Consider the following 25210-nt stretch of genomic DNA (forward strand, 5'->3'; position numbering starts at 1 on the left):
CTTTAATTAAGATCTGCAAAATCATAACAAGTTCAGCAATAATATATGGTCACAACATCAGGACACAGTGGGGCACACTGGATCTCCTTCTTTCATCTGCGGAATATTGCAAAGAATTAGAAATATCCTGTGCAGGGGTGATGCTAAGAAACTAATCTATGCATTTGTTACTTCAAGGCTGGACTATTTTAATTTTTTTACTATAAGGAAGTCCACAAACTGTAGAACTCTGGCTGCAGCATTTTGGATCAGCTGAAGGCTTTTAACTACAGCTTATGGACTTCCTGATAAAAAAAGAATTACAATAGTCCAGCCTTGTGGTGTCAAAACTTCACACATTTGTTACTTAAGTAGAAGTATAGATACTGCAGTTTAAAAACACTCTGGTAAAAGTTGAAGTATCAACTTGACCTCTTTACTCAAGTAAAAGTGAAAAAGTATGTGCTCCAAAAACTACTTAAAGTATAAAAGTATAAAGTAACCTTTAAGAAAAAGGCCATTTGCCACTATATGAATTAAAAGCTCAATTTTTCGTCTATTTCAAAAAATTCTTTGAGATAGGGCCAAGGATGAGGGAGGTCTTGTTGGTCTCCGTCTCCCGATACGCTCTCGCCTGTGTCCGACCTTTCAGACAATTCAACATCTTTTTCTGAATCCGACATTGTAGCATGGCATAGACAATTCACCTTAGCAGTTTGAAGAACACCTGCTTGCTTCTGATGATTTCCTTTAACTAACCAATGAGTGTTTGCATTCTATGACTCATCCAATTACATTAGTTTTCACTAGATGTGGATGGAGCCAATGATCTGCATTGGATGGAGCACATGACGTGAAATATATATTTAGAAACATTAAACCACGGGTAACTAATACAAAATCAGTGGGGTCCGAATAAAGAAAATCAACCAATAAATGTCAGGAGACATTTTTAATGATCTGTTACTTTAAACAGAATTCAACACTGAAATAAAATGACGTATTTATGCATTCATGTTACACTGAATAAAAAAAAAAAAAGATGAAAAAATAAAAATAGACATAGCCAAATATTGCATCCTGTTCTATCTGAGAGGAGTTGACACTTGTATGACTGTATTCCTGTATATCCATCAGTAGTTAAAAGACAAGATTCAGTAAAAGCAAATTCTGCCTGTAAAACAATGACAGCGCATTTGTCGCTGTACGATCCGAAGCCTCATTTGGAGCTTTTAAACATACTTTTGAAAAACTTTGATAATTTGCTGCTGTAATATTATAGATTTTTTAGAATAAAAAGCTAGCAGATGTGCATAATCAAAAAATAACAGAAACACAATTATAGAGCATTCAGCATTGTAAGAAAACCCAAACTGTTTCTGAATAAATACATTATTGTATGAGTTACGTTCCGTTTTTGTCTCTTTCCTTGTAAGTCTGAAATGCCCCATGCTCCTGAATGCACCATAGCTGTCTGACGCTCGCAAATGCATCACACTGGTCTGTGTAGATGCGCGTTTGATTTTCAGTTGAAGACAAAGCTTTGCAGTTTTAAAACCCACGTCGGGTAATCGCCGATGTTGCGTGTGAATAACAAGAGACTACAACAAATAAATCAGCTTTACCTCGGACAAAATCTTTGGATTTAATGTTGTTCATAACATCGCAGTCCGCTAATCTGTGACGTCTGCTTTAAACCGAAGCCAAGAGTAACGAGTGACGTTTGTTTTAAAAATGTAAGGAATAGAAAGTAAAGATACTTGTGTGAAAATGTAACGAGTAGAAGTCAAAAGTAGGAGGAAAAATAAGTAATGGAGTAAAGTATAGATACCTAAAAAGTACGAAGTATTTGTACTTCGTTACTTGACACCTGTGGTCTGCATTCAGGAGCAGAAAGTTAAGAGTCATCCGGGTTTTTATGTCTATATGGCTGTAGTCCATGTACAGGAGAAGCCATTCAAAATGGATCTCAGTAAACTTCCAGCCACTGGAGTGACCCCCCCTCTTGCATATTTTTTTACTCTCACTCCTTTAACTGAATTACAGGGTCTGACCAGAAGATGACGCTTCTCTTTAGATCTTAATGTCCACAAATCATGACAGAAAGAATATTTTAGTTCAAATATTAATGTTTAAAAAGTAATTGAAGAGGGACCAGCCAAGGACACATTGAGGAACGTTGGGACATTTTGAATTGCTACTGTAATGGTTTATACAGATATAGCTGGGTATCATCAGCATAGCAGTGGAAATTAATCCCATGCTGTCTGATAATCCTACCTATTGGGGGAATATGTAAATAATAAAGTATGTTTTCTTTACCCATGCATTGATTCCTTATTACTAAATCTCACTTTTCTGCTTTGTTTTGCAGTTTTTTCATCTTCAGCTAATGCTAACTGCTTTCAAAACTATAACGGCCATTTCTTCTAAGACTGAATCATAACCAGTTTGCATTGCTCATTTTATAATCCCAAATATATGGAGAATATCTGTCCCTTCAATCATTTTACAACAAAAACCAAACTAAGAGTTAACATTGAGCTAATCCTTGCTCTCTCCGTGAACAGGTGTAAAAATATATTACTGTCCTTTTCAGCCGGAGCAATTCAGCCTGTCCTTCAGTCAGTGGGATGACATCTATTACAATGCCAGCTGATGAGAGCCACAGAATGGCGATGCAAAGTTCTCCTAATGTCAGCTCTCCTATCTATGAAATGAAGTCAGTGATTAAAAGGAATGAAGACAAGAAGCGAGAGGCCATACTAGAGGTGACAGGCAGCCTGGAAGTGAGGGGGAGTTCTTCAAGTAGCCATTTGCTGCGGAGCCTCAAGATGATGGCCTCAATTACATGCCAGCAGCCTGTGTGCAGAGACGGCGCACAAAGACGGATCCTCCTTCTGCTTCTGTAATTAAGTGTTACCAACACATTTAGAGCTTTAAGGTGCAATCTGAGGTTTGTTTGGAAAATGCTGCCACACATTTGTGTTCCATGTATAAAAAGTACCAGGCTATTTATTTCCATATAGACAAATCCCTTCTCCACACATTCAAATCAGTGTTTTTCAAAAATGCCTCAAAATGTTAGAGCTTAAAAGGATCCACTTTAGGTAAACACGGTGAGGTTTGCCACAGTTTTTTATTTATTTCTAAGAGCTGTGTGATACACTTAAGCATGTTATAAAAGCTTTCATATCTGATCTTTGACCATCTGTCTTTCCTCTCAGACTGAACCAGTTTGGAAACTCTCTTTGAGGCGTGCATCAGAAACATCCAAGAATCATACATTTAAATAAAAAGAATGGTTAAAGGCAAATAAAATATGTAGAATTTAAATTTTATAACATAAAATCTTTCTTTGGAAAAGTAGAATAGAAATATACATTTAGAAAAAAATGTTCCTCCTACACTTTTTTTATGGAGGTTTTCTCGAGAAAAGAAGTAAATTTTCTCATTATCTAAATAGAACGAAAGCCGTTTTCTCACGATAACGAGATGATTGGTGTGTTTTAAAACTGATTACATCCTCCAATATCAGAACAGCCGGAGAGGATTTATAAGTATAAGTCATGGCAGCCTGTGTTTAATTCTGTAAATAATCCTGTGTTTAACTTTTAGGTAACGAGACGACGTTGTTGGTTTGATGATTTTTCTTAATATAAATATAAGATCTGTAAAAATAAAATGACATACCGGTATGTAGAATTACAATTTAAAATTATTCAAACTTTAATATATGCTTGGAAAAGTAAAATAGATTTATACGGTTAGTAAAACCACATTTTTTTAAAGTAGAGAAAAATAAATCAGAGAAAAAATACAGTATGTGATTTTCTCGGCAGGACGGCAGAGAAACTCTCTTTTACAACAGAAATAGAGTAAGTGTTTTAACTAAGTACAAATCTAATTAGAATTCACACAGAATGAGAAGAAAACTATGGAGGTAAATCGGTCTCAATTTTCACAAAGACACATAGGTGATTCATGCTTGTACACGATGAGATCCACACATGCACAGCACAATTTACACAAGCACAAACAAATCTACACACATAAAGGACAAGATCCACAGACATGTATGTGCACAAAATTAAAATAATGTTAATATAAGATTTGTAAAAATCAAAAATAATACATGTAGAATTACAATTTTAAAATATTAAATCTTTAAAAAGATTTCGGAAAAAGTCAAACAGAAATATACAGTTAGAAAAAAATTGGATCTGTAAAAAGAAAATAAATTATGAAGAATTACAATTTTAAAAATATTCCATCGTTTAATTTTTTTGAAAAATAAAATAAAAACGTAGAAAAAAAATAAATCTAAAAAAAAATGTGAAAGAAGTGTAATTTTCCAACCAGAAATGTGGACACCCCCCCACAAAGATGCTTATTTTCTTAACAAGATTATGTTTAGTATGTAGTGGCCGGGTTTTTCAGGTTGTGGGGAGTTAGATGAGACATACGCACTGAGAGGGACGGATGTAAAGACTGAGCCTTGTTGTGAAACAATAAAACCAACCGAACAAAACAAACATCCTTGTTCTTGAAAAGTGCAACAAAAACAGAAAAGTTACACTAAAAACCTATTTTTTTATCAAACAATTTTCAAAGTTTTTTTTTTTTTTTTTCTAAATATAAATCTATTTCAATGTGTTTTGGAATTTCTTTTTACAAAATGTAATCCTTGCTTGGAACGATAATGGAGCAAAGCTTACTCCATAGGTCTCTTCCAAACACTCTTCTCGGCGTTGTTGCCAACTCAGCGACTTTGTCGCTATATTTAGCAACTTTTCAGACCCCTCCAGCGACTCTTTTTCAAAAAAGCGACTGGCGACAAATCTAGTGACTTTTCTGGTGTCTGCCGTGGGGCGCATCCCCCCGTCCCAACCCTGTTCTCCCGCTTCCGCAGGAGTCCCTCTCAGCTCTACAGTCAGAGAGACAGCATGTTTTCTCTCAGCGTCCAGACAGCAAATGAACCGCGCGCATGCACCAGGTTTGACGGCACAGGTTGATCACTCTGGAGTCAGCTCCCTCAGTTGCTGAACCTGCCATAGAGAGCCTTGACCAACATGACCATGATCCACTCTTTCTGTGAGTAGGCAAGCACAGCCTGTGTGTGTGGAGGGAAATCTTATTAGTAAAAAAAAAAAAAAACAATAATTACCATTTCCTCACATTGTCATTGATTCTTTATAGTCTTTTTTTCCATTTAGATTGTTAATGTAATGTAAAGAAAAATGTTATGGTTCAAAATGTTCATGTTTTAGCATGATTTTTAAGGTCCTTAGTGGACCACAAGGGAAAAAAGAAAAAGTTAAATAAAAAAAAAGTTAAAAAAAATATATATATAATGCAAATTAGGCAATGACGTCATTCAGCGACTTCTAGCAACTTATAGCCCAGCCAATAGCTACTTTCCTTACTGAGGAGTTGGCAACACTCCTCCCAGCATTGTCAGCCAGTAGCTCAATCTCTCCTCCTCTCACCATAATATCTTTGACTCTCTCCCTACTTTTATTCGTCACATTCATTCCACGCCACATGCTGTTAGTTATTTTATGGCTTTAGTTATGTCAGAGTTTACATCAGTAAATGTTTGGGCCAGAGAAACGGTTCTGCTCTTTAGTTGCAGCCAGATGTCATCATGCTTGTTGTGTTTTCAAACATTTTGTGCAGTTTTTCGCTAGCACTCTAGCCTCCCTTTTTATTTTATATTTTTACTGCGTTATGATTTTGTTTGGGGAGAACAACCTGGAGATGAACAGAATGAAAACATCTTAAAGTTGATCCACATCTTAATTTTCACGTGTGGAGGGAACTATTATTACACCAGAGCACAGCCTTTCTGAATTAGTTATTCTCTTTGCCTGTAAATCGTTAGCTGTTAGTAAAGCCATCAGATTGTTATACATTAGATGTTCCCCTCCTGTTGTGTTTGCCTCACAAACAGTCCTGCTGTAGAAAAGAGATCTGATGTTGTCCGTCTCTCAGTCTTCACATTCTGCAGCAGCCTAATTATACGACTCCTGCTGAAATCTCATACGTACAATGCTAACTTACCATTTAGAGTTCTGTTCTTAAAGTCAGTTTCTATAGAGCTACGTTGGTCTCAGTTTTCACAAATAAACATATGTGATTCATTCATGCACATACATGTCTGTGGATCTTGTCCTTTATGTGTGTAGATTTGTTTGTGCTTGTGTAAATTGTGCTGTGCATGTGTGGCTCTCATCGTGTACAAGCATGAATCACCTATGTGTCTTTGTGACAATTGAGACAGATTTACCTCCATAGTTTTCTTCTCCTTCTGTGTGAATTCTAATTAGATTTGTACTTAGTTAAAACACTTACTCTATTTCTGTTGTAAAAGAGTTTCTCTGCCGTCCTGCTGAGAAAATCACATACTGTATTTGTCAACAACCAAGTAACCTGAAGTCTGGAATTTTGATTTAATTTAGACATTTTTCTGATGTGAAGGAAGTTAATTTCTACTTTCTTAAGTTACGTTTTTTTTTTCCCCAGACAGGTCAATCAAGATAAAAAATAAAAAATAAAAAATGTTGCCTTTTCGTTTGAAAGGCTGTTCTTGTTTGTTGATACTGACTCTTATTTTTTTTGGTAGGGTCCAAAAAACAGTTTTGTTGCTATTTCTAATGTCTTTCAAAAAACTTTTTATATTCAATTCAGTTTGTTTCTATAGCGCCAATTCAGAGCACATTTCATCTCAAGACACTTTCCAGTTCACCAGATCATCCAGTCAGATTGAATCAAAGTTTTCTATCTAAGGAAAACCAGCTGATTGCATCGACTCATTGACTCAGATGCAATCCCTCACACTAAGCATGCATTTCTTTTTTGTGGTACTTTGAGGTCTTTTTGATGAAAAGTGCAGTATAAATTAAATGTATTATTATTATAATTATTATTATTATTTGCCACAGTGGAGAGGAAAAACTCCCTTTTAACAGAATTAAACCTCCAGCAGAAGCAGGCTCAGTGTGAGCGGCCATCTGCTGAGGCCGACTTTCCTTGAGTTTCTTTAAAGATGCATAGCCATTATATTTGGCTTTTCTTTATGTATACACCTCTCATTCTAGTAACATATTCTTAAAGGTTACCAGGTTAAACAGGGAAGTAGGCTACTGCAGATAAGCCAGGTAGCACCTCCCAACAAAGTTTGAAAAAATTAAAAGAAGACATTACTTTTTTTTTTTTTCTTTGTTTTTTACGGCACTAGTGGCTTGTTTTTTTGACAATAGGCTGACAGGGAAGAGGGTATGAGAGAGAGGGAGAGACATGCATGAAAGGACCACAGGTTGGATTCGAACCTGTGTCAAAAAAAAAAAAAAAAAATGTAACATTGGAACTGTGACTATTCAGTAATATATTTACATCTCTTTTCTCAATTAAAATGTTTTTTTTTTTTATCAATGCTGCTTACCTTATCAAGGCTGCACTTTAAAAAATGTAAGAGTGTAGAGAGTGTGTGTACAAAATGACAAAATAAAATCTAAGTCTCTAAGTCTAAATCCATGTTGAGGACTAAGGCCTCTGTACATGGGTTGTGCGCGCCACACTGCGCCACCTACACGCCCAAGAAGAAGCCATTATCAGATGGGGAAAAAAAATAGATTCCTTCAGTGCTGAGAAAACGTATGAAAATCTATCTATCTATCTATCGATCGTTTGGATGGATGGATGGATGGATAGATAGTCACAATGTATGTTCTCACACTGTGCGGCCCCACATTCTTTTTTTTTTTTTTTTTATGGACACTGCAATGTAAGTACAGCAGAAAAACAGAAGAAGAAGAAGGAAAAAGAAAAAGAAAGAAAAAGGACAAAAGATGAAAGAAAGAGGAGATAGAAAGGAGACAATGACAAAACATTTTCAGTCTGCTTCAACACCTGTAATGAGATGAAGAAAAAAAAAAAAAAGAACAGCACAACCAAAAGACATGGTACGAGATATACAATAAAGCAACACCTTGAAACTATCGCTAAAGTAATATTATTAAGTCTGACATGTACTCTGTGTTACCTGAAGATATGAATGTGGGGCTTTCTGTTTGGAAGTGAATCTCTGAGTACCTGAAGCCTAGCACCTGTAGTTGTTTGTGAGGGTGAACTTGTGCATGTAAAGTTTTAACCATAGAAAAAATGCTCAATAGTGGTTGTGGAGAGCCGGAGAGGCACACCCCCCAGAGCACTGAGTCCAACGCTGGGAGACTCAAAGCCCCAGGCGCCCAAAGGGACCCCAGAAGCGAAGGCACCAAGGCGGGGCCAGCCCCGGAAATCAGACCCCCACCAAGGGAGGAGGAGAGACATCCACGAAGAAGCCCCCCAGCCACCGCGATGCAGACGTGGGGACGAGTCCGCGGGCCCCGCCGGCAGCCGGCCACCCCGAAGTAGGGCCGGGCACCGAACACCAGCCCCCCCACGGCGCCGACCGAAACGCCCCAGCCCCACAGAGCACCGAAACACGCCCCGCCCCCCGGCACCAAGCCCCGGCGACCTGCCGCAACACCCACCGCGACCGCACCATCCAGGAAAACACTCAGGCGGCCCCGCCCCCGGCCGGGGCCCACGCTCATCTGCCGCGAACCGGCCGCGAGCGCTGCGGGACCCCCCCAAAACGCCCCCCCGGCCAAAAGCGCAGCCCCACCCCACCAAGACCGATGCCAACAGCGCGCAACAAAACACACCGCGCACAGAATCAGCCCGAGAGCAGAAAAGCCGCCCCGGCGCAAAACCGCAAGAAGAGCAGACTGCAGCCGGCGCAACCACCCCCCCCAGCAGCCCGAGGGGCAGCACAAAGCCAGAGCGGAGCGAACCACGCCGCCCCCCCACCGGACGAAGCCAAAGCAGCTCAGCCACGTCCGCCGCCCCCCCCCCGCCGCCCGCACCAGGCCCTGACACGCGGCCAGAGCAGCTCCGTCGCCCCGGCCCCCCAACATGCGCCGGCCATAACCACTCCAAGCCCCCACCTGCCCCGCAGCCCCACCCGCCGCGATCAGCGGAACCAGAGCAGCCCCGCCATGCCCCAAGGAGGGAAAACCCACCCGAATACCCAGCCAGCCCGCCCGGACCGGCCCCCCAACACCACCCCCGCCGGAGCCGCCCGGACCCCCACACACCAGCGGCGCGCCACACAGCAGGACCCCCACCCAGCAGGCCCGCCCACCCCCCGAGAAAATAGACATGCCGAACCCCCCCCCCAAAAAAAAAAAAAAAAAAAAAAAAACAATGCGACAGCGGACACCAGACACCAACCCGCCCACAACCGCTCCCCCCCACCGAGGAAGAGAAAAAAAAAATAAATAAAAAATAAATAAATAAATAGGTAAATAAATACATTAATTAATAAATTCATAATTATAATTAAAATAAATAGGCAAGAGGAGAAGTGCGAGCGGAAAAACCGGAGCCCAAAACAGGACCCAAGACCCGCACCCCACCATGCCGTGCAGCTCCCCCCCCCCCCCCGAACCGATACCACAGAACCGGCATAGGAAAGAAACACCGCCCAGGAGCCGGCATCGTAGCGAAGGCACCGGCACCGACCCCGAAAATCCCCGAACAACAGCCAGCCCCACCCCGAAGCGGATCCAGTCCCAGGCCCCAGGGATCCGAGGCCCCAAGGGCACCCGATCCCCAGACAGGAGCCCCAGCAAAGCCCCGGCCGGCCGGGGCCAGCGGAGAGGCCGCCAGGAATGAGCCAGCAGTCCCCGGGGCATCCACCCCCAGCTCCACCAGTGCACCGGTGAGCCCCGACGCCAGCCAGCGGAGGGAGAGCAGGACGGGGGGAATGGGCTCCGCACTTAGCGGAGACTTGAGATGTATTTGGGAGAGGGTGCGGTTGAGACCCCAACCTGGGAAAAAAAAAACAAAAAAAAAAACACACCATCTCAATCATGCCTTCCCTCCCTAGTGCCCCCACTCGTACCACAGAAGAAAAAAAAAAAAAATTGAATAAAATAATAATAATAATAAATAAAGAAAATAACAACGCGGCCCCACGTTCTGATGCATCTACTTGCTTCTGTTTTCGTCTGAGTGGAAGAAGAAGAAACCTTGTTTGCACACTGAACAATTTGCCCACAACCAGCTCACGACAGCGGACTGAATTTCAAACATGTTTGATTTACTTCCACACTTGAGAGGCTGTCGCCCCTTGTTATCCCCTGCACACTACACGACGCACGATCAGGCTGAAGGTTGGCCTGATTGAAAAGTTCTCACACGACTGGAGAATCGTCCCGAAAAGGGCAAAAAGAAATCGTACAGTCTATGCTCAGCTTAACACCACTCCCACCTCGATTCCAACCATCAGGGACTCGCCTGCAGGCGGTATGAACAGCTATAGTTATACTTTTTCCTCAAAACATGATTAAAAATGGATTGAAAATCAATATAGGAAGGACTGTAGCTGTGATGATTTTAAACAGGTTAATGATCTGTGACTCTCAGACATAATTCAAAATGTCTAACAGGTCAAATTTAAATCTTTTAACAGATTGTTGAGTAATTTTTTTTTTTTTTTTTGGTCTAACTGTTTCTTCAAAGTTAATATGTCATTCAAATTTCCCCATTTGGGGACAATAAAGGGATTTTTTGTTTTTCTATTGTAAAAAAAAACATCAGTAATGACTTTTTCCCATATGACCACGTTGGTTGGATTGTTTTTTGTTTGTTTTTTCCAAAAGCAAAACAAACAATCCAACTAACGTGCTTTAACAACATGACTGTATGCAGTGTTTTTTACAGCACGGCATTGTATCCAATCCGGCAGCCCTCAGAAGTGCCTAAGGCGATGCGGTCGCATTAACATGCTAATTAGCAGCATCATAACTGAATACTACTGCTGCTCAACATAGAAAAAAAATAGTCCTTTACTTTGAACTCATTAGGCCTATGAATGATGACAACAATCTCTATCAATTAGTCAGAGTTAAAGACATTATGAAAACTCTCCAGCTTCAGATTTTCAAAACTTTTCAATTTAAGATTTTCAAAACTTTGCTAAAGAAATAAATTAACATCAGCTGTTTAAAAACACAAAGACGGCGGCTGAGTAGTGGGCTGTTCAAAGGATGACAACTAAAATGGCAGATTATATTTCACTTTGGCAAAAACAAAAGGGGCATTTGAAAAGTGTTGAGAAGTTGGAGGGACACAAATGTTTGTTTAAATGAGTTTAAGAATCCTCTATCTGTGGAATTATGCAGCCGTTGGTGGATGGCTAGTCTGGATCCTCAGACCTCTACCTACTAAGTGCTCTAATGTTCCCCCAGCAGAGTTATGTTGTTATACGTACCTTAACCAGCCTCCCAGGTTTAAAGTGATAAATACAGTTCCAGAAAAATCCAAATCATTTTTTCTATTTGATAGATGCTCAGTTGCAATGGGATCCCAAACAGTTGGAGTTTGACGGTAAAACATTTCTCTTTAGAACATAGAAAAGTATTTTTTTTTTCTGTGAAAAAAACAACAACATATACAGAAATGTGCCGACCCGAAAACTGCTTTTTTTTTTTTTAAAACAAGTTGTGTAGGCCTATACCTCAACTTTATCAACCCTTCCAGCCACAAAATGTCTCATATTTACAGTATAGCTGGAAAGTTGAACCAAAGATAATGCATCACTTTAATAAATGGTCATCTAAAAAATAACAAATCTATTTTGATTTACTGATAAAGACATAAAAAAACAACAAAAAAATCCAGTCATGACACTTGTTGATGACAGCAGGTCACTCATTTATCAGTTTAACATTATCTGATGAGGAAACTTAAAATCAGATTTTTAGATCTGCTGAATGTTGTCTGGAAATGTTACTCTGTCCCTTGTGGTGTAAATATTCCCCATAAAATAAACATTTTATTTTTTTTTTATTTATTTATTTATTTATTTATTTTTTGAAACATTGACAACACCTAGTTAAAGGTAATTATAAAGGTATCAACTTTGGAGGGTTTTGGTTTTGAAATTAAAAATAGATGTTTGATTAACTTTGATAATTAATGCAGCCATAAGCGTCGTTAGACCTATTTAAGGGTGGCTTCAGTCACCCTTTCTTTGGCATTAGCCACCCTATAATTATTTTGCGATTTAAAAAAATATATATTTTTTTTTCTGTATTTATTTTTTCCTCATATTTTCCCAAAACAAATGCAGTAAAGCACCGAATAAAAGCCATAAAGAAGACAAGTTAATCTGAACAATCATAGGCGTAACTTCCTTAAGGACTGGTGTGGACATGTCCCCACCAATATTTTGTACACGTATTTTGCTTTCAGTGCTGTGAATATCTATTCATGCCGCTCCTCAGACAGAAAAAAGTTCTCCTGCTGCTCACCGTCCACAAACCCCGACAAAAAAAAACTCAGAAAAAAGAATCTGTTGCCTCTCGCTTTCTCCCCATCACCCCCCTCCAACCTGAGACTGGGTTGGCGGGTGACGGGTCGGGTTCGGTAGTCATCCTAACGGGTTCGGGCGGGTGCGGGTTGGTAAAACTCGACCCATGCAGGTCTCTAAGCTACACTACATTCAGTATCGTTGCCATAGAAACAGACAGCAGCGCCAATATATCAGAATTATACTAAAACACACGCAAATAATTTCCCACATAAAAAACAGGACTTTCAGTCCATTACAGTTTTCCGTTTTTAGAGGGTTGTTTATTTTGCATTTATTAAGTGATGGCTGTGGTATATTAGCTTTCACTGCTATAAGCTTTCGCAGCAGTGATTGATTAATTTAAACACCTGCTCTACTGATGGTCTATCGGAGTTGGTGTTTAGGTTGAACATAAAGAACACCTTTTATTTGAAGCTTCTTGTAGCTACTGTTTTAATCCCGGCTTCACAGTGAAGCCGGGATTAAAACAGTAGTGCTTGCTACTGAATGGCAACACTATCAAAGTCAGGAAAAAGTTTTAAGTGAAGCCGGGATTAAAACTTTTTCCTGACTTTGATAGTGTTGCCATTCAGTAGCAAGCACTGCGCCCCTTTTTCTTTTATATGTACACGTACATTTAAGATTTAGCGTGTTAAGTTGACAACTCATGAGCAAGCTGCTTTTTGCAATCTAGCAGGAAGGTAAGGATAGGATCTTGCAGGTGTGACGTCACTCTGCAGGGGGTCCAAAGATAAAAGATTTAAACAATTTTGGCATTGGAATTTCAGATTTAAGGGAGTTAGAAAGTTCACTTAGTAAAAGTGCAAATAATAAATCTGATTACCGATTACTTTTAAGCTGGTTGAACATACTGCGACAGACTGGTGACCTGTCCAGGGTGATCCCACCTCTCACCCAGAACGTGGCTAGAGATATGCACCAGCACCTCCTGATCCCACTGAGGGATAAGGTTAAAGAAAATGGATGGTTGAACATAGTCCGCTCTCCCAGATTCTATCAAATCAGTAATGATACCCTCAGGGGCGGATTTAGGAAATTTGGGGCCCTAGGCAAAGACAGGCAGGGGGCCCCCTGAGAAGAAAACCCATAAAACAGACCCATTCTACAGATAGAGAAATGTTAATAGAATAGACATCCATTATTTGTTCTAGGTTTTGTCCCTCTCTTCTTGTCCCTTTTTCCTCTCTGTTTATCAGCGTTCTGATGGCATTTTAGCCAAAGGATTTTGATCAAAAACATAATTAATGTGCACAAATAAGGATTAGTTGTATTAACCATACATGGAAACAGAGTTTTATGGGGCCCCCAGAACTTGGGGCCCTAGGCAACTGCCTAGTATTGCCTAATGGTAAATCCCCCCCTGGATACCCTGCTGGTGGATGTTCTTGACAGAAAGACGGAGTTGCTTAATCATATTCTGCTTAAGGTCCCATAAGATCTTGTCCGAGTCCTGGTTTAAAAGTAAATTAATTTTAAAAAGTGACCCAAAATTGACTGTCAATAAACGTTCTACAAAATTGATATATTTATTTGATTTCTTTGATTTGTACTGTCTGTTTAGATTTATTTGATATTTTTTGAACAAAATATATAAGTGAATATTGTAACAGTTATGTTTTCAACTGTAAGCATTAAATTGATAAATGTTATTCGCATTTTTTTGGCTTTATCCTTTCCAACAAAAAAAAAAAAAGGCGTCGCGCAGGTAGCTCCCTTTCCTTATGAGCCGTCCCCACCAACTTTCAACACAAAGTTACACCCTTGTCTTAGACAACGCCTTAGCAGGTGCACTGAAAAAATTCGGCGTGCTAGGGGCTGAGCCACCCTTGTTTCTTAAACCTAGAGACGCCCCTGAATGCAGCTATACATCTCACCAAGGATTGTGGGCTACTGTATGGTTGCCACATGGAGGATAGGAGAGCTAAGAGCTCCCTATGGTAACGAAACTATCAATAGGCAACATCTTTGCTCCTCTTCTTACTCCTTCCTTACTGCTGGCACTATTCAGACAGCTTCGCTTATAATGGCCGCTGGTATCCTTCTGCTTTTGAGGAAGTTTGCTTACCAATTTGCTGGATTCGGATGGAGCAATAGCTTTGTTTGTAGAAAAATGGAAACTCAGGAAACAAAAATGAAAATTCTTAAAAAAGAAGGATACAAAAAGATGGTAGCACATAATTTACTATCGTTTTTAAAATGATTATATTTCTCATCTTTCCATAATTATAGGCAGGCACCCATTTTGTGTCTTTACAGCAGTAGCCATTCCAAATTTTCCCACTTTCCTTGATGGGCCCTTGGCTGGTCCCCTACAATTCCTTCCTAAACCTCTAAAATATTCTTCCTGTCATGATTTGTGGACATTAAGATCTAAAGAGAAGCGTCATCTCCTGGTCAGACCCTGTAATGCAGTGAAAGGGTGGAGTCAGAGGGAAGCTGGAGGGAAGTGGGCTGCTAGTTGGCTAGCATTTGACTGGGAATGGCTATTTTGAATGGCTGCTGCTGTAGTCTAAACCAGAGTTTTTAGTGTGATTTATTGTGTTTATGAGACCTTTAAACAATTTGGCTGTTTTTATACGTCCACAACTGATCAATTTCTAAATGATTGAGGCTCTTGCAACAATAATGCTGGACTTTTGGGGCCCATGAAAATGGTTTCTACATGGGGCCCCGAAGATCTTATCTACACCCCTGCTGTTTAAAAGCTTCACTCAATAATAATAAATAATAGATAAACCAAAAGCAAACTTCTGAGAATTTTAGAAATTTGCTAAACAAATATTAATATTACTTATTAAAAACATGTAAAATTACAGTTTTCCTACTAAAATACATCATTGGCGTCTCATCTGTAGGAAAAAGTTCCAGGGGTGCGAATATTTTATTTGCATCGGTCTGTGCAGGTGTTGTTCCGCATCTTTTATCAGTCTGATTAACTGCTGTCGTAAAGTCGGATGATGGGATCTTATCTTCCTGCTCTGTTGTTTCTGGTCCTGTACCAATAAAAACATGTGATTTATCAGTCCCTTCTTGTTAATGTGAGCCAGTAAACTGCAGCAGCAGCTGCGCTCCAGCTGTAATATTTTCAAGGCAAACACAGAGAGAATATAACAAACCTATGTTAATGTGTTAATTCAGATGTACAGAAGGGATTCATATTAATGAACCCAACATAGCCTCTATATCTAAACATATATTCGTTTATACAGTTTACCATGCATATATATTTTACTTAGCTTCTTAAGATGGTATAGCATAAATATTCATAAGGAGTTTTTTTACTGGGACTTAATCCTCTGTTAAGGAGCAATGGAGTAGAATAATCTTCTCAATTTCTCTCTTTTAGATAAAATTTTACAAATTGCGTTCTTAAAAAGTTGCATTTAAAATTTATTGAAAAAATAAATCTATAAGAAAAACTTAATCCAATAATCTCTTAAAAATGTCTAAGAAATGTAATAAAGGAAAAGCACAATATGAAAAAAAACAATAATTATAATAAATCTGACAATATCAACACCCGCATAAAAATAACCTATGAGTTACTCTCATTTTTTTGTCTGATGTTACTTAGATTATTATTAGATCAGTTAATACATTTATTTCCTGCAGACCAAACTTGGAAAGATTTTTGTGTGTTTTTTTGCCTCTAGGTTTTCCTCTTAAATTGAAGTTCATGACAAAGATTTGCCAGAAGTAAATGCAGAGTTCCAAGGGCCTGCAGAGGCGATATCTCAGACCAACACATCACCCTGCAGTCAAAACTGAGTAGACATGATTTGCAGAGCAAAATCCCATTTGTAAAAACGAGACATTGTATTAGAATTGAAGAAAAGCCATTCCAGAAAACCTGGTGATTATTTGTGACACTTAAGAGGTGTTTTATGGTTCGTTTGTAGCTTTAATTCTACCTGACGAGCCATTCCACTCCAGCCAGAGGCTACTCTGGCTGTTAGTGATTATCAGTGTGAAACTGGTGAATGGTGTTTGGCCAGGTTGACAGGAAAGCAGTCAGAGGGGAAATGCAGAAAGAAGTAGTTAAAACTCCCACAAGATTGTTATATTTGTTTTTACCGATATTTTCAGTGTAAGCCACAAACTAAATTTGCTTCCAGAAAAAGAGATTTGCCTCTTCCTTACCATCAGGAAGCCACATTGGGCCCTGGGATGAGTTTTTGGCTCCGCAGGCTGCTTGGCTCCATTCATTCATGTGAGCAGAGCGGTCACTTTATGGGACTGAGACATTACACGTGTCAGGAAGGACTCGTAAGCATCACAAAAACACCAACTGTTAGTCATAAAATGACTCATTCATTGCTGATGAAGAGACACAGTTTGACTGAAGTATAATAGCCCGACCTTACATGATACCTGTGTCTAATACATTCTTTTTGTCTGATTCTTACCTTTAATAAGAGTTATAGGTCCATAAAATTTTACACATTTTCTCTTTTATATATACAGCTAAGCATATAAAAGCATCACATAAATTATATTTTAGATGGTTTTTCTACTAAACTTCCTTTGTATTGAGCACAGACGGCATTTTGTTTGGATAATAACCTGCCACATAGGGCCAATCATTCTCTTTTATTTCTTTATGTTGGAAAATTTATACATTTGCTGTATCACTGCACCAGAAAGAAGATAATAAACAAAAAGAAAGGTCAGTCCTGGCCACTGTCACTGAGATGGCTTCTTTTCTGTGCACAGATACTTTATTATACTAAGAGGCTGGGTGCCACACCAATGGAAATGTCTCTTTCTTTTCTGAACCATTTATGGATCATATTTTCATTTGGTTCACGGCTTGGACAAAGACCACACTGATCCTCCTAAGCAGAGATGTGGAAAATGGAGTCAACAAGTCCGCTCTATGTTATGTATATCTTTATGTCCTGTATTTGATTTGCCCAGCCACTAAACTAAGTGAGTCCAATCTGCACAGATTAAACCAGATTGGACTCACCTGGTTCAGTATCTGGGCTGTCAAATACATGACATAGAGATGACTTGTTGACCCCAGATCTCACATCTCTGCTCCTAAGGCCCAGGTTTGTCAATAAGGCTCCGTCCACACGAAGTCAAAACGAACACGAAACGCTAATATTTTCCAGAACGTTTGTCGTAAAGACGGAGACGTAAAATAAATGTGATCGTCCACACAAATGCATGAAAACGCTGCAAAATGTATGCCAGGCCTGTAAGTGGCGCTGTGGTGCCAAAGCAAAAATAGGCGACGAAATGTTGGGCATGCGCACTAATATTTATACATGGTTGCCCTGCGGGTCCATTTTCGTGGTTCAGTCAAATTCAGGTGCTGAACTATGTTGTCGATATTGCTCTGTTATTCCAGAAGAAGAAGATTCTGTTGTAAGCCCGACAGCAGGGTGAGTAGCATGAGCAGCAACCATTCAACACAGTACGGCGCCATTGTTGTTGTGATACTGTGTCGCGCATGCGTGTTTAGAGGCGACGCTATGACGCATGCGTGTAAAAAAAAAATGCGGTTAGAGCTTAAAGATGAAGGCTGAATAAAAAAAAGATCGTTTACAGACCCCCGAAACGCCGGCTTCGTGTGGATGAGAGGCTGGTTCGGTGAAAAATTTGTGCGTTTAGGCTCTGATCCCTCCCACTGCATTGGCCAAGAAGATCACATGGTGTTAATGGTCGTTAGGGGGTGCTGATGGGTCGTTAACTCCCTCAGTGTGGTTTCGGCTTTCTTAACCCCTCACTCAAACCCTCTTTTTTCCTTGGTTAGAATATGAATGTTGTTGTCCTCAAACAAATCTCCTTAAGCCTTCAGCTTAGTCCTGTCCCGAGGAGTTGGTCCTTCTGTGTTGAGCAATGCCCCTGTGTAGTGGTTGCTTGGTCTCTCCAAAGTACAGGTCTGCACAGTCTTCACTACACTGAACGGCATTAAGGACATTGTCGGCCTTGTTTCTGGGTGTCTTGTCTTTGGTTTGAACCAGTTCTTCTCCCAGGGTGTTGCTGGGTTTGAGGTGCACAGGGATCTGGTGCTTGTTAAAAATCCTCCTTGACAAAGTTCAGTCTAGGTAACTGTTTCTGAGTCTTCAACCTGAGTTGAAAACTCAGAAATAGTTGCCTAGACTGAACTTTGTCAAGCTTGGCCACAAACAGGATGACTGAGAATCGTCACAGATATGAAATCTGTATCCTGACGGAAAAAAACGCAACCTGGGTGCAAAAGACTGAAATTAGCTTCTTGTGCAGGGTGGCTGGGTGAGGGGCCAGACCATCCAGGAAAGTCTCTCAGTGACGCTGCTTCTCCTCCACATTGAGCGGAGTCAGCTTAAGTGGGTTAGACATCTTTTTCTGATGCCCCCTGGACACTGTGACCGGTTCCAGGAACATGGCACTAGGAGGACACCCAAGACACGCTGGAGGGACTATGTCTATTGACTGTCCTGTGAATATCTCCAAAGGGAAGTTTGTAGGTCTCTCCTGACCCTGCTGCTCCTGCCACCCAGGCCTAGTGGGGAAGAATATAATTACTTTTGAATTGAGAAAGCTTCCTGGAGAGGTGGCGAAACATCTTCAAAGCTTGAAAACCAAGTCCAGTTGATATTTTTTGAATTTTTACGGAATGACTATGACCTGGATGACTGAGAACCTTCATCAGCATTCAAGTTTATATTTTTTTCTGGATGTATTTGTCTGAAGCCTTTATGAGAATGTTTATTTTTTCATGAGGATCGGTGTGTCGTTGTTACAAATACAACCCATTCTACTTGATAAGGGAGTTCCCTTTAGCATGGAGCTAAAAAATACAGTAGCTACCTAATGTTTATGATAATATGACTTACCTACCTCATTACTATGACAGTCAAAAATATTCACATAGTACCTCATAATTTTGAGATAATTAAGACATAATTCTGATGAAGAAGTTTATTCATGGTCTTATTTTTTACATCAGAGTGGTAAAAATGGGCCCACAGGCATTGCCCAAATGCTCTTTAACAAAGAAAGAGATTTAAGACTGATGAATAAAAGGAAATCTGCTTGCTCCCATAAAGAGATATCAGCCTAAGAAAGGAGCCTCCACCTGTACAGGACTTTTAGATTTTACCAGTTTCTGTTCCCTTTGACTGCTTTATTGTAACCAGCACACCTACTCACGTCCCCACTCTATTGTCTTGCCTCAATAGCCGTGTCATGTGCTCCATCTGTCTCACATGTTGAATTAAGCAGGCTTTTTAGTCTTATGCTTTGAGGTGACGCCGTCATTGTTGTCATTGTATTCAGATACAGTGTATTTTTGAATGGTGTGCCAATCCCAAATTTCCCCCCAGAGCCTCTAGGGTTTCGAATCCTTCAGCATTAAATGACACTCACCCCTGATGGGCGCAAACGAACAATTTCTACCCTTCGGCCCTGAATAAAACAATCAGGCAGGGTTAGAATGGCATTGCGAACATTACAGCGACAGTTGCAATAAAGGCCCCTACATCACTGCTACGTTCAATTGACTAGTTCTAATGAGTGCAAATAAATAATTCAAGAACATCAGCACAAAGTCATATAAAGTCACACTTACACCCCCACAAATTAGAAGTCTCCTGATCCTTAGTAAAGGTTTCACCTTTCATTTCTTAAAATGTCTTGAACAGATCGGCTCTGGAGCCTTACACATTCTTAAATTATAAAGACCAAACAGTGAGGTGAAAAAATTCAACAGCAATAGGGTAAGGATAAAATCCTGAAGGTCAATATACAGACACATCATAGGAGAAGTAAATTAGGCCAAATGTTGATAAAATCAACGATTTCTAGTTTATTTATTCAGTATTTGGTGTTCTAGTGCTCCTCTGCCCCACATCCAACATTTCTTGGTTTAGGAACCCCATGGTAAACGACTGCATTGCTATATCTTTTTTACATGTGAGGAAAGCATTGCTTCATTCTGTCTGCTGCAGCCCACCTTGCTTTGCCAGTGTTCCCCTGGGGGGTTAGGTCCAAAACCATTTATAAAACCAACATTTATTCGAAGGGAAAATATGTATATAATGTGGAAATGCAGGATTCAGGTGATCAACCATTTTCAGATTCACAGAAAAAAATTAAAAAATATCAAAAAGCAATGAAAAAACGTTTGATATGAGAACCAGTTATTCAACCAAAATGGTCCATTTAACATTATTATATTATGTCCCTGAGTGCACTATGTGTGTCACACTTATATACACATCTTCATAGGCTTTGGGTTTTATAACAGACAACTTCAGTGGTTCGCTTCATTTGTTTTACCTTTTTTGGTTATAGTTCTTCTCTGGACTGCAGTTGTCCAATTTTAACCAGGATAACTCATCTATATGTCAGTAGTGTAATGATATCACTAAGGCTAATGGTTGTCTAGGTTCATCACAGCACTCTGTAGTTCTATTCCGACCCTGGATAGTGTTTGACCCCATGAAAGGCAAAGGAATGGTGGCTCAGAGCCGGAAGCTGGAGCTACAATTTGAAGTATTCGGATCAAACAATAGTAGCTCCATGATAGCACTGAAAAATTGCTTCCTTTAATTCAATTAACTTCAGTTTATTTATATAGTGCCTATTCACAACACATGTCACCTCAAGTCACATTACAATCCAACCAGATCATCCAGTCAAATTGATTCAAAGTTTTCTATCTAAGGAAAACCAGTTGATTGCATCGACTCATTGACTTGAAGGCAATCCCTCACACCAAAAATGCTTGTAGCGACAGTGTAGAGGAAAATTACGTTTTAATAGGAAGAAACCTCCAGCAGAAACAGGCTCAGTGCGAGTGATCATCTTCTGAGATTGACTGGGGTTCAAGGAGACAGAAGTAGACATTCAGAAAGAATCAGAAATTCAAAAAGGCAACTGTAAATCAGCTCCACAGGCGGCCTGTCCAGGAAACACAAAGCCAGGTAGACGACCTCCGAGCCAGCTCCAGTGTCAGAGGATGAAGAGGGCACATCCAGTTGGTCTCAGTCAGAGAAACTGGACTACACTGAAAAACAGGCCGATCTCCAACATGTACAGCACAGATGATATTTCTCTCCAGGATGGAGTCACACAAACAGGAACAGACCAGATGAAACTACTATGAGAAAAAGCAGAGAGAGCAGAACGTTAGAGATTGAACTAAAAAATTGAAGAGTGAAAGAATAGAGATAGAAGGAAGCATAATGATGAAATAGGGGTCTCTATGTCCTCCAGCAGTCTAAGCCTATAGCAGCATAACTATAGAGATAGCTCAGGACAGAGATGGGAAGTAACGAAGTACAAATACTTCGTTACTGTACTCAAGTAGATTTTTCTGATATTTTTATTTTACTTTACTACTTATTTTTATGGCAACTTTTTACTTCTACTCCTTACATTTTAAAAAATTGTCTCGTTGCTTTAGTTTTGAATCATTTCAATGGAGTTACCGTTATTATTTTTCACGTCATCAATACCAAATTCAATCTAATTGGATGGGAATCTACGTTGCATTTAACGCACCACTACAAGATGAATCGACAGATTCGGCGGTATTCATTCGCGGCAAATCATTGCAGCTTGGTGGCGGTGGCGTTAGCATAGTAGCATGGACGACGAGATGATTGAAAATGAACACAACGGAGATCTAGTCCTATTGGCAGACATCCATTTAAAATGTAGGCAACGGCATGAAAAAAGTGGTTTCTACTTTTACTTTTATACTTTAGGTAAATTTACAAGCCTGTACTTTGTTACTTTTACTTGAGTAAAGAAGTTTAATCAGTACTTCCACTTTTACCAGAGTATTTTTTAACACAAGTATCTGTACTTTTACTCAAGTACGGAAAGTGAGTACTTTTGCCATCTCACTCTAACTAGAAGTTTTATCAAAAAGGAAATTTTTAAGCCTGCCCTTAAAAGTAGACAGGGTGTCTGCCTCATGGACTAAAACTGGTAGTTGGTTCCACAGGAGAGGAGCCTGATAACTAAAAGATCTGCCTCCCATTCTACTTTAAGAAATTCTAGGAACCACTTTAGAAGAAGCAAAAAGCGAGGGGTGAACACTGGTCAAGCTCTTGAGTGTTGATGCTAATTTAAGGAAGCAAAGTGGCTCAGAAGCCGCACAGAGGTTAAAACTTTTCCTCTGAACTTGTAAGTCAAATGCTTTGTTTAGCATTAGCAGACATAGCAATTGTCTGGCTAACGGTACAGTACGGGATGAGAGCAGGAGTGTGCCGCTTACTGTCAAGGACAAGATAAGCTTTTAGCAATGGTCTTCAGAATAAAACCTTTTGAAAAAAGATTAAAAAAAAATTAAGCTGTTAATGTAACTATGTAATACCCACCTCTGCTAAAAACTGTTAGATGTTGCCAAAAGTGTAAAGAAAGAAATGAAGAATTTGTACTTAGATAAGAATTGTATTGATTTTTAATTAGCTTTACTTTGTCACAATAACTGTAAGTTAATTTGGGAAAACAAGCTGCTCAAAAAATATGAAACTGCTTAAAGATGTTCAGTACATTGTATCAATAATACATTGCTCCACCCTTAATTGAGTTTTTTCGTCACTCACCCAACAGAGGTATGTAGGAAAACATTATTTGACTGTTTTAGAAGTTACCCATGTTTGTGTTTGTCCTTGGACAAAAGACACAGACACAAAAATAAGAAAAAACAGTGACACACTTAGGAATTCTTTATCAGTAAAGTGCCATCAAACAACTGTGGAATTGTTGTTTGTAGTTGTGTCTTGCAGAGATGTTCAAAGATTGAACAACATGTTTTTGTTCTCCGCTTCTCTTAGAAAGATCTCAAAGGAAATCCACGTCTCTAACCTTTAGGCCCTTGCATCCCCATGGTTCTGCTTTACCCTCTTACATTCATGTTGAATGCTGTCCCTGAGGCATGAGGAAGAACCCAATGAGAACGTGCTGAGGCTCGCCACGCCGTGCCACCAGCGGGGGGCATCAACAGCTAGAGCCACTGTACCTTCCTTCACAGCTTGGATCTTGTTGCTACTCTTTAAGCATGTTTATTTCATGAGTGTTGAAAAAACATTAAGAACTAGAGGCAAATTCTCTCCCTCAGTGAATGCAAAATCTTTGCTATCTGTGGTTTATCAACCCAGAAAATCTATTCAAGACTAGAATTGTGAAAACCTGATTCTAAATATACCTTCTCATAAATAAATGTCATTGCTTGCTGAATTAAGACGGTTAATTTCATACTGTGGCTCATCTTTCTCTCTCGCTTTCTGTTACTTTGCCTGCTTTGCCTTCTTCCCTGATTAAGTAAAACTGATTAGCTCTGCTACTGCCGCCAGATTCCCCCCTTAGTTTCAAAGTGGATCTCTTGCTCTTTGTCTCAACCCATTTTGCTTTCTGCCATTTTGTCTTTTAAGCAGATTAGTTGATGATGAGATATGACAAGCCAATTTTACCAACAGGAAGGTCATTTCTAGTTTTTCTGTTTTTTTACTTACAAGTTTTGCCAAAGCAGATAGACCTGCAGTGACATCATCGATCTGTACGTGTTTCAACCTCTGAACTTGAAATAATAATACCATAATCATTTTCAATTTTGTATATGGTACTTGGGCTTGCTTGAAGTAATACCCTATCCAGAGGTTTCAAATCCTGGTCCTCAGGGCCTTCTGTCCTGCATGTTTTAGAAAATCTGAATGAACTGATTACCTTTCCTCCTCTGCAACCTCCAAAAGCTGTTTAATTCAGCTCAATTTAATTCAAATAGAACCTAAACACGTCATCTCATGGCAATTTACAAAGATAATTGAGTCAGATCATACAGAAAAGTTTTGAGCCTAAGGAAACCTATCTGATTGCATCAATCATTGATTTTCAGCATTCGTTCCTCTTGCATTGGCATGGGGTGACAGAAGATATACGTTGGCATTGTGCCGTGGAAGTCTGAATGATAAAGGACTAAACGCTGAAAAAGAGGCCTAATTCATTTATAACTGGAATTATTGATGGTACCAGCCAAGCTAATGTTACAGCCAAAACAGAACATAAAGTAGCAAATATCGTAGAACTATAGAATAGAGATACAGCTTCTTCCCAACCACAATTAGACTGCTGAATGTTGTAAAAGTGGGGTTAAAAAAATAAAAAGTGCTGAATTTTAGAAAATTGTAAAACATATACCAGTCTTATGTTTACATTTGATCACCATGTTTACATTTTATCACTGCTGCAATTTAGAAATGACTCTGAGTGTACAAAAAAATCAATAAAGTCTGTCTAATAAGAAATATGCTGAAAGAAGTTGATAAAAAGTGATCCCTATGTCTTCCAGCGCCCTGGGCCAATAGTAGCATAAAATAGAAATAACCTGAATTTTTTCTACTGCATTTGCAAAATCGGCCCTCTTCTATCAGCAGCTCCAAAAACACAGAACAGGGCGGAAGATTCTAAGGGATAATTTAAACCTCCAAGTTTTCTCCACTCACAGTGTGATGCTTTTCATCTATTAGAGTTCCAACTGAGGCCCAACATTTTGTGACTGTGTTGGCTGTGTGCTCCATCTGGGACAACACCAGTCAGAAGGTGGTGCCAAACACACAGGAATAAAAGAAACAAAAAACAATGGGTTATATCATAAACAGAAGAAAACAGTAAGCATGTTTTTTAAGAAATTCAAGGGGAAAAAAAGACCACTGATACTTTAATAGTGGCAGGATTCTTTCTTTTGTGTTGTGTAAACCAACCAATCATCGGGCTTCCTCTTCATTATAATGGTGCTGTCCTGGTAACGAGAGTGTTGACCAGAACTCAGCTACCAAGCATTACAGAGGAAATGAGGCACTTTTA

The 25210-nt window shown here is 39.6% G+C and overlaps 1 protein-coding gene across 1 annotated transcript in view; it reads left to right on the forward strand.

Annotated features, from left to right (window-relative positions):
- Positions 1-2627: 2627 nt before the first annotated feature.
- LOC119797673 overlaps positions 2628-25210 on the forward strand; it is a 28894-nt gene continuing 6311 nt past the window's right edge. Inside the window, exon 1 of the mRNA XM_038306848.1 lies at positions 2628-2768. Within this exon, the coding sequence (XP_038162776.1) occupies positions 2628-2768 (141 nt within the window). The remainder of the gene's footprint in view (positions 2769-25210) is intronic.

The sequence above is a fragment of the Cyprinodon tularosa genome, unplaced genomic scaffold (assembly GCF_016077235.1).
Source record: "Cyprinodon tularosa strain WSP-4 unplaced genomic scaffold, ASM1607723v1 ctg594, whole genome shotgun sequence".
In the NCBI taxonomy this organism is placed as follows: Eukaryota; Metazoa; Chordata; class Actinopteri; order Cyprinodontiformes; family Cyprinodontidae; genus Cyprinodon; species Cyprinodon tularosa.